At 41.0% G+C, this 11,289-nt stretch overlaps 1 protein-coding gene across 1 annotated transcript; it reads left to right on the forward strand.

The window, feature by feature from the left end:
• Nucleotides 1-4,100: 4,100 nt before the first annotated feature.
• Nucleotides 4,101-10,983, forward strand: LOC122716760 (zinc finger protein 628-like). The gene is made up of 4 exons (XM_043940129.1): nucleotides 4,101-4,266; nucleotides 7,531-8,739; nucleotides 8,866-9,359; nucleotides 9,715-10,983. Exons 1-3 carry the CDS (start codon nucleotides 4,101-4,103, stop codon nucleotides 9,303-9,305), a joined length of 1,815 nt encoding a protein of 604 aa, XP_043796064.1. The 3' UTR covers nucleotides 9,306-9,359; nucleotides 9,715-10,983.
• Nucleotides 10,984-11,289: the final 306 nt, after the last annotated feature.

Raw genomic sequence — 11,289 nt, forward strand, 5'->3', positions numbered from 1 at the left:
AGAGAGAGAGAGAGGGAAAGAGAAAAGGTGAACACGATGCGCTATCGCAAAACCCCGGCAGCGAACGCGGCACGACGCCGGGGTCGGCGCTATCGATTGGCGTCGGCGTTTCCTCGACGTCGCTATTTGCCCGCCGCCGACGTCTCCTTTCTCTCTTCCTCCTCCGTCTCGCCGCCCCTCCTCCATTATCCTCGTCTTCTTTCCTCGCACGTTCTCACCTACCCCGCTCCTTCGCCACCTCCTCCGTCTCTGTTCTTCTCATGCTTGCATCCTTCTCCCTCGCGAAAATCCTCTGTCTCCTTCTCGCCTACTGTTCTCTTCACTTTATACTTTCTCTCCGTTGGATATATGTATATATATATATATATATCCATCTCGCTTACACGCGTTCGTCCGCCGTATAATATCGTCCTTCGCTTGTACACAGCCGCCTTCTATTCATGCCCCCCCTTCATTCCCCTCTCTCCTCTGTCGCTATCCACCAGCTATTCCCCTCTTCGTCTAGCCACCCTCTCGCCACCAATTCCCCTACACCCCGCTCCTCCTCCTCCTCTTCTTTCTCCATCACCTGCTCCCCTCCCTCCCCCTCGACTCTTTTCCATCCGACGCGGTAACAGGTGTTGCTCCGGCCCCGAACTCGTACAAAATCGATGGGCAAGAGCCACATCGGGAAAGGGGGTGGCGGGTAACCCCCTCCGGGGTAACTTCTCTCCCTCGCAGCTTCCTCGTTCCTCCGCTCGTTCCAATCCCCTCCCCCTCGATCCGGCCAAGCTTCACGTATAGTATACCGAGTATACGTATGCCGGTATGCGCTTACACACGCGTGCGTTCGTGGAGGTGGAGGTGGGAACGGAGCAAAAGCGAAACGGAGACGCGAGCTGTGCTCGTTTGCTCGCACAATGGGCAGGGAGTCGAAAGGAGAGAAAGAGATAGAGAGAAGCGAGGAAATGGTGCGGAGCGAAGAAAGGGGTTGTGGAAGAGGATGTGAAACTGAAACGCGGACGCGTGCAACGAATAGAGAGAGAGAGAGAGAGAGAGAGAGAGGTGCACGGGGGTGGAACGAAACGAGACGAAACGAGACGAGGGGGGAAGGAAATGGGTGGAAGAGGAGAAGTATTGGAGAGGGAGGGAGAAAGAGAGAGAGAGAGAGAGATACCGGCCGAGCCGGGGAGAGAAGGGAAGCGAGAAGGAGCTGTGCACGAAGCGGAGGAGGAAAGGACGCAGGCGCCCAGGACGCGGGCCGACGCTGCTCGACGACGCTGCATTGGCAGTTGCACCCCAGCCACACCCGGTACGAGCCATGTAGTCGGGCTACCCTCCACCGCGATACACGGCGGACAATTGTTGCTTCTGCGCCCACAGGTGGTACATCTTCATCTTCGATCTTCGTGCCCGTAGACGTTCGCCTCCGGTGTGTGCCTCGCGTCCCCCCGTCGCGTCGAACGCAACTAAATGGACGGGCCGGCTCGATCGGTCATTACCCGGTCGGTCAACCGCGCGTCGTGCTCGTAATCGCGCTCTCCTCGTCTCCATGTCGCGCTCCTCTCTCTCTCTCTCTCTTTCTCTTTCTCTTCTCTCTCGCTCCTCTCACGCGCTCCTATCTGTTCTACAACAACGCGTTATATATATATACATGTATATATAATGTGATGCGAGCCTCGTTGTTTCGTTGTGCACAACCCCGGCTCGGCTATCGAACCACCGAAGCCCCGAGTAAACGAGGCTAGCTTCTGCTACTACCTCGAAGAGCTTGAATTATTTCTACGTTATATATAGAGAAAGTGGTGGAGGAGGAGGAAGGTGCGTGGAGGAGAAACGAGGTGGTGGGAACGAGCGAGTACGTGGCTCTGGCCGTGTACGTGGACGATCCAAGGCTGCGACGAGGCACGCTAACTCAGCCGCACGAGGGCAGAGTTGTAGCACGCACGCGGCTTCCTCCTTTCATCCGTCGTTTCATCTCCGTCGACCGGTGGAAAGGAAAAAATCGGAGGAGGAAAGAAGAAGGAAGGAAGAAAGGAAGGAAGGAAGGAAGGAAAGTTCTTCTCTTCTGACGTCTCTCCTCTTTGAGAAAGAGATATATATATATATATATATATATATACGAGGACGGAGGTGGGAGAGCGAGGAAGAGAGAAAAGGGAGAGGGGACCACTTACCAGGGGGAGTTATCGACTACACACGTAAGGCGACAGCGCACACGTACGGATACACAAACATCGCGGACCTGTTGTCCAACTTGTTGCTCGTCCCTGCAAAAGGCACACCTCGCCTGCCTTCGCGACGCACAAGTCGCTCTCGCCTTTCGAAAAAAAAGAAAAAAAAGGAGCAGGCATTTTTCGTTAGAAAAATAGAAACCACCAACTTTGAACTCGAGGCTGAACAACTTCAACAACTCTCGCCTCTGAATTTCGATCCTGAGTTTTCTTCGCCCTGTCAGTAATCGCATATGGATTGAAACGAAAAACGGAGAATAGGAAATCATAATATAAATCCTTCTTCTACGATCCGTCTTAAAGAAAGATCGTTCGAGCAAGTGGAAGATAAGATTTTTCCTTCTTCTTCGACTTCGATCGATTTTTCGCGTTCTCGAAATCGGCGAGATGAGGGTATCGTCGCAAGAATGGACACGCCCGACCAACGCGATATTGCGCGAAAGTGTTGCCGGCATGGCGATGGAACGGTGCTCGGATCAGCCAGGCGAGTAAGATTGAACGAATCGAGAGAGAGAGAGAAAGAGGGAAAGGGACAAACTGATATGAACACGTACGCATTTTTCATCAACTACGAACATTGAAGAGGATTTGTATTACAGGCTCGTCATTATTTGTCAAGTATGAGGCGTGCAGAAAGATTTGTCCAAGGAAGGAGAGCGAGCACCGGAGGTAACGGGAAGCGGAAAACAGGGCAGAGGTAGACGGAAAATAGGGGGGAGGGGAAAAGAAACGTAATCTTCCACCCGCGAATACAACGAAAGCAATACTACAAACAAGGTAAAGCGAACAAAGAGAATCTAAAGAAAAAAAAAAATTAAGAAAAAAAAAAAAAAGGAAACAAACAAAAGAAAGAGGAAGGAAATTTAGAAAAAAAAGAAGAAGAAGAAGAAGCAAAGAGAATCTTTCCTTTCTTGCTCTCTACGTATATATATATAAATATACTCGAGTACATCACCGAAACGATCTCGACTGCGAGCACACTGCGCGCTTTCGGCCCAAGTGTTTCCGTCGAAACGAAGTTTCCGGATACTACCTAGGCTTCCGGGTGTTTCCGGCCGGGCCTCGAGTTGCATCGACTCGTTTCGCCGAAGAGATATTTTAATATAAAAATTTTAAATATAAATCTGTACGCGTACTTGTGCGCGCACTGTGTCTATCTATACACAGACATATATATATATATATACGATAAGTGTGTACATATAAACGTAGTTCCCTTTGAAATCGTGCAACGACATCTAGAATTAAAATACCGCCCTACACACACAATACACACACACACATATATATATATATATACACACACGCGGCAACTTCCGATCGGAATCGACGTTTCCGGTAGCCCGCCACACGGAAGTTAACCCATTCGGACCAATCGATATCGATACAATTGCATCGAGCTCGGCTAATTCTCTCTCTCGAAAGAGAGAACACAACACTGTGTTTGGAACACTGTGTTCCAATCAAGGAACACAGGGTGATTTTGGTTAACGGAGGAAGCGTGGACGAAACGAGGAGAGGAAGTTTTGGAAGAGAAGATGAGGCGAAACGAGGTGCTCGGCTGAGGTCATCGATCGGTGTATCGGTCGCGATCCTGGTGGCCTCCACCGCCAGAGACCACCAGGACGATACTTCGACCTAACTGTGCTCTAACTTGGAATAGAAATTTGGATGAGAAAGAGAGAGAGAGAGAAGAAAGAAAAGGGAAAAGGAACAAATATATTCGACGAATTTCATCCCTTGAAGAGACAATAAAATAAATCTCGTCGAAGGGTAAAGAAGATCGTAAAGTGGATCGAAAATTATCTTCGGATATCGTGCAAGCAAACTCTCTGAAACGTTTTATAATTAGTTTGATAGGGCTCGAAAGAAACGAACACAGCCAAGATGCCGCGTTGTTACATGGTGAAGAAAGCTCTGTGCAACAAGTACATAAGCAACGTTGCCAGAGGATTCGAGAGCTGGGGTCGAGGAAGGAGCACGCCATCACCGACCACCATGCAGATCCCGGTCTCGCCCATAGAAGGGAGCGTCGCACCCCCTGTTGCTCAAGGTACGGTTCACAGTCCCTTCCAATTATGGCTTCTATAATGGTAATTAAACAGTCGTCGAAGATTCTTCGAAGGATAATACGGAATATTCACGTTTTGTTGATGGAATGGATGTAGGTTCGTGATTCGTGAACGATAAAGTTAGTATGGTAGATATTTCAAGCATTGGGTTTAAAATTAATACTTGTTCTCTTTGTTTGAGGTAATAAGAATGTTTTGTAGATGTTTTATCGTTTGTTAAGTTTGTTTGGATTCATTCGTTGAAATTGGTTTTTGAAAATATAAATATTGGTTAATTTTAGAATTTAAATCAAAAGAAAAAAAAAATGAAAGGAAATGAAATTCAATCAATTTGATTTCTGAGTGAATTCATATAATAACAAGCATAATTTTAAACATTATTTCTATATTTTCCTTCTTAAAGTCTAGAAATAAATATATTAAAATTATATTTTTAATTTCTATATATAAAATTTTCTAAATTTACTCAAAGGATAATGAATGTTTAGAAAAAAGATGTACATTGCATTTCATAATATATCCATAATCCTTCTTTCATATTCTTGGAGTATATATTACACCTATTGCCTCTTTGATTATTATATTGAGCATTGAATTGATTTTATGTTTTCCTAAATTTTATGAAATGTAACGTGTACTTTTCTTCTAGACGTCAATTGAATACAAAACACTTGCATAAATATCTAAATAAAAGAAAAATAAATATCGTAAATGATAAAAGAAAATTGATCGATATTTTAACCTATTACGTTCAATTAATACGAATGTTTCTACTATTTGTTCCAAAGGCCCGCTGTATTGATTCACCCTGTAGCCATATATCGTTCGTCTCGTGTCGGCGCGCTGCACGGACGCGTGTTTCATCGTTGGCAAGAAAAGTTTCTGCATGCTAGCAAAATACTAGCAAAATTGCCTTCGTATTTTTATCTATTCTTAATGTCGTTAGAAATATATTAAATTGTTGTTGCATAATTGAATAATTGAATTAATTATCTAGATGGAATTTTACAAAATTACAAACAATACTATACTTTAATAAATTTTATAAATTACAAGTTATAATATGTGTATTGAGTTCTTTCGCATTGGATTGAAACAAAATTGATAATAAGAAAAATTATTATTATTATTATAATTTATTTACGTGAATTTGATAGATTCTAAAAAACAATTTTTCGATAGTTTTCAGTGATAAACAAATAAGATAAAAGTTAATCATTTTCGAGAATTTTGAATCAAAAAATTAAATTCAATATTGATAACAATTCATTATAACATATTATATTATATAAAGAAAAGTTAAATTATAGTAATTACTTTCTTTCTAAAATGTGAAAGAATAAACAAACAAAAAAATATTTTACAATCTTCCATATTAAAGGGATGAAAATTATTCTTTGAAAATTCTTGAAAAAATATTTAGATTATTATTTAACAAATTATTATTATCATAATAAAAATTCTTATTCAATTTCAGTCATCAAGTTCATCACAATTTGATTAATTAAAGATAAAATTAACAGCATTTATAATAGTATGATAAATATTTTCCTGCTTTTCTGGAAAAATTAATATAAACTCTCGATATGAATTTTTCTCTATAAAATATTTCCAAATACAACGAATATTTAATCCAAACTAAAATTGTTTTGACAAAAATTGAAAAAGAAAAATCAATAAAAGTTAAGATGAAAATAAAATTGTGCACTCGCAGAAAGAAAAATGGCATGGAGGATCATATTTAACCTGCAAATACCGACGTCGTCACGTCGTAGTAATTCGCGGATAACTGCCACGACGAAGCTGCATTAATTGTTAGAATTGTCGTTCCCGATGGCGCCAGTTTCCAACTATGTCCCTGCTTTGCAAACGGTTCACGATTTATGCTTCATAACCGAACGTTCGTAAGCTCGGTGAATGAAAAAATATCATATGCAAAAAACTTGGTGGAGATGTTAACAAAGAAGCGACAAAGATTTCTTAACTTCTTCAACGGAACATTTGATCGATCGAACGTGAAATAGGAACGATTACTATCGCGAGAAATTAAGCAAATCGATTTTAAATTATCTTGGATAAAAGATAGATTTTATCAGAATCGAAAGATAACATTGTACAGATTCACAAGTTTTCTAAAAATATTTCAATATATAAAGGGAAGAATTTGATTTAGATATCGATTGTTACTTAAAATAGAATACATAGATTTCATCATCTTTTTTTTTTAAATAGATTTTGATTAATCCTTTGATTTAATCTTTTTAATAATTGATTTTAATTAATTGAGCACAATTCAAAATTAAACAAATTAACTCATAAATTAATAATCAAAATTGTCTTTACTATCATTTCAAAAAGAACAATGCTGCTCATAAATTAATTCACAAATTTAATATTATACTAGAAAGAACAAGTTCGAATAGTTAAAAAAAGTTACAAAGTTAACGCGTTGTCACATCACGTTATTAGAAACTTTTCCCCGGAAAGACGTCGGTGAAATAGCGAGAATATGCGCGATCGAGACTCGAAACGATTTAGAAAAGAAAAGAAAAGCAAGAAGACACAAGAGGATCATTGCTCGAGCGAAACACGCAGTTTCATAACCGAGTTATCGTGAAATTTTATATCCGCTCGCTCGTACACTTCCCTTGGCCATCCACCCATCCCCTTTGACCTCGTTTCCAACATGCTTGCCGTCATAATCCCTGATCCTCCTCCATCACTCCCTCTTGCTACCACTTCGCCAACGATGTTCGACACTCTTTCGTTGGCACGTCGACAACAGAACTCTCCCTCTCCCTCTCCCTCTCCCGCGGACCGTTTTCCACTTCGCTCGTTAAATCTCGATTAAAAAGTCAAATTAAGAAATCGAGTTACGCGCCGCTGTCGGTCCTCAGTTGTCTCGTTAATATCGCATTGTCGCGGACTGAAGGGGTGAAATGGGGTTGATGATGTGGTTTCCACTACTTTGCTCAAAGTTACTGTCTTCCTTTGTGGTTTTTTTCTTCGTTGTTCTCTTTTCTTCCTATTCTTTTATAGAAAGAGAAAAAAAAAAGCAACTATCGAGTTTGCTCGTTTCATTTTGAAAAATTAGTTAAAAATGCAAAGTTAGATTTTATTCCTCGCAGGATGTGATTGATGATATTGTAACAGCATTATTCGTCCTAAAAATTAATAAAGACATCGATTGAATATATCGAGAGTTATTTGTCAAACGATTTACAAATAGATATCTTGGGTTACAGAATACCTGAGCACGCAGTCTCAAGACACGACGACAGGAACGAAGACGCTTGAGCAGGACGTCTCCAAGGGGAAGGTGGACGAGCCCAACAATGTGGACATGGCGATCGCGACAAGCAATGCGGGCACACCAGCGACAGAACCTCCAATTACTGCTCGAACGGAGGCAACATCTCCAACGGTGATTACCTGCGCCACTACAGGCTCATCCTCCACGATAGCGGCGTCGCAAACAGAATCGATCGCCTTGAGTGTCGAGAACACAACGATCACCACGTCCACGTTACCTTTCACAGCTCCCAGATCACCGTCCAGAACAGCTCATACAAACTATCAACAACACACGAACATGCCTCATCACTCACCTCCGGGAGAACCTTCTCCTCCTTCGAGCACCGCTACACCGTATCACACCGTCGAAGAAACAACGGATCATTCTGCATCTGAATCGAGGATAGGGTCCAATAACGGCAATGTGATCACCAATTATGTGTCTTCGATGTTCAAGGATCGTTCCGCAGCCGAAACAGAAGCTGCTCACGATTTGTTGGAACTGTCGAGGTCACTCCCGCCATTACCGCCACCTAGTGTCGCAATCGGGCCACAGAGCGTGATAGAGTCGCCTGCTACGGACATACAAGAAATGACAGTGTATCAACCTGATCAACCAATCTACCAGGTGAATACCATCGACCTGGCAAACTCAACAGTCTACACGCACCACCACCAACAACAACAAACGCCCACCGCGAGCATTATTTACGAGCCCAGCGCGACGATAGTTCAACAAACGGGCAGCGTATTCATCCCTCTGTCTCCTGTTCAAGAGATTCTGCTCACTTATAGCACACCGTCCATTCCGTGCACACCGATTGTCGCCACTCAACAACCACCCCAACCTCTAGCGCAGCAACAACAATCTCACCAGACTATAGAGGCGGCGCCACCGTTGACGCCACCTACCTCGGAATGCAGCAGCGATATCGAGAATAACAATCCTAATTCGCAACCTAGTCAGAAAGATAAGGAGGTGCAGACCGTGACCGAGCAAACGGAAGTGAAACCGGCCAGTTACACTTACGACACTTTATTGGTGGCTGATGGAAGATCGAAGAACAAGAAGATCATACCTACTCAGAAGACGCAGGAGACAGAACCAGTCGAAACGCCCGAGACGTCGAAAATTGGACGATACGTCTGTTGCGAGTGCGGTAGGTTGTTGGAGAAATGGACACGCGTTTGTTGTGATTATTACCTGATAGGATAATCGATAGATCGAAGAAACTATTTTCACAATCAGGATCACATCATTCAGGACAGAAATTCTCTGCTTTCAGGTAAACAATACGCGACCTCGTCGAACCTGTCGCGACACAAACAAACCCATCGTAGCATCGACTCGCAATCGGCGAAGAAATGCATCCACTGCGGCAAGGCGTACGTCAGCATGCCAGCTTTGGCGATGCACGTGCTTACCCACAAGCTGACACACAGTTGCGGCGTGTGCGGTAAGATGTTCTCCAGGCCGTGGTTGCTGCAAGGCCATTTAAGAAGTCACACGGGAGAGAAGCCTTACGGGTGCGCGCACTGCGGCAAAGCGTTCGCCGATCGGTCGAATCTTCGCGCCCACATGCAGACCCATTCCGCGGACAAGAACTACGAATGTCACAAGTGCCACAAATCGTTCGCGCTCAAGTCTTACTTGAATAAACACTTGGAGTCCGCTTGCCAGAGGGAGAACGATGAGCCCAACAACGACCTAGATGCGCCACAATAGATTCGTTCGATTCGTTGGGGAATAGTTGGCGCTCGTGTCGCTGGTTATGATCAAGTAGGTCGTTGAATTGTTGGTAATACGAGAATTTGGAGAATCGAAGATCTTTAAATTAGATGTCGCTATAGTAGAAAAGTAAAATTGAAATTTATCATTATTATAAATTTATTTAGCTAATGTAAGTTATAATGATTGGAAATATTTGAATTTGCTAGAATTATAAAATTATTTAATTAATATAAATTATAGTGATTGAAAATATTTGAATTTGTTAAAAGGAAAGTATTATATAGGTTAGAAATTTTTGAAATTGACAGAAACAAAGTTATAGAAAATAGAAATGACAATTTTTTTAATTTTTTTTTTATTTAATATTCTTGGATTAATCTTTGGTTCAAATTTCTGTTTCCAGTTAACGACACGTCGAGCCAAAGAAGCAATTTTTCCAAGGTGCAAACTCATCGGTAGGTCGATATCAATCCGTCTGGAAATAGATCTATAATGATGACGAATTCATTGTTTTTCCCTTCCTTTCATAAACTTATAAAAAAATTCACAATTCATACGCTTGATCGAATTAGCGAAAGGAAGAGATGATCCATGAAATATATAAAAACAACGGAAATACTTTCATCTTAGAGATTGACAAGTGATCCTTCATCGTTAAACACCAACAACGCATCCTATTCTCATTCTGGGTAAGCAAACGATTTCAAACGCATTTCAATCGCGATTCAAGTCATAACAAAATTGTTTAAGAACAAAGAACAAACACGTAAAAGATACGTATTCGAAGATGAAACTTATCTTTCCTATATAAACGATTAAGGATTGAACCAACATGAAAATATCATGGTTAAACCAATCAAATTTAAAATCGTTTCATTCTTCGTGCGAGATTGGCTCCAAAAAGTGAAGTTTATTATTAAAATAAGCGGATATTAAACTCGCGTTTAAGCTGGGAAAGAGAAGAACTCGAATACTCTCGAATTACATTTACAGGGATATATCGTCCTAAGCTAAGACAATTTTATTCGCATCGAAACGCGTACGATGCTATTCTAACGACATTCCTTTCGTCCATGAAACGATAAAAACTCCGTTCGTTGTCCGGTAAAATCGATATTCGCGGGACATCGAAATGGAAAACGAAACGACGCTCGTTCGGTTTCCGATTAAGGGTTTGAAGTACGATAAAGAGAGGACGCGGAGAACGAACAGCGGCGGCGAGAATCGATGCAATACTATCGAGGGACCATCAATTTGTGAGTAAAATTCATTTCGAATCCGCCGATCGTCGATGGAAATCGGATCAATCCTAGTCGAAGGATTTGAAGATCCAACGAAAATAATGTCGAAGTAGTATCTCGAGAGCAACGTCCTCTTTGATACTTAAGGATTTTTAGAAATCACATGGCAATTTGGCGTCTTTTCATCTTACTCTTCTTGTTGATTTTCCACGAATTCTTCTGAAAAATCTTCTGAATGTAATGTAATCGATTGAATGACAAGATCGGCATTATCATAATGTTAGAATCCTTAGATATATTTTACTTCTTCTTCTATCTCGTTGCAATTTACTATGAAACACACACAGATTATGTTCTAAAAACATTTTAATTTGTCAAGTGGGGATTTGATTAAAGTTTAATTTATATTATTTGAAAATGAGATTACATAACTTAATCTTGATTATAATTGAAAAAAGTACAAAAAGTAATTTGCACATACTTTCTTAATTCTATTATTATTTCATAATATAAAAATTCTTATAATCATATAAAAGTACTATTCAATGATACAAAATGTAATATACTTTAATTTAATTCATTACAATAATATGCAAATATTTTTTGTATCTATCTATTATATTTTTATAAAAGATACAAAATAAATCTGATCTATCTAGAGAAAAGCAATGTAATAACTTATCATCCCCAACTTGCAATTTAAAATGAGAAAACAAGAACAGAATCTATGATGAACA

This window comes from Apis laboriosa, unplaced genomic scaffold, assembly GCF_014066325.1.
Source record: "Apis laboriosa isolate Shangri-la unplaced genomic scaffold, ASM1406632v1 scaffold49_cov149, whole genome shotgun sequence".
Lineage (NCBI taxonomy): Eukaryota > Metazoa > Arthropoda > Insecta > Hymenoptera > Apidae > Apis > Apis laboriosa.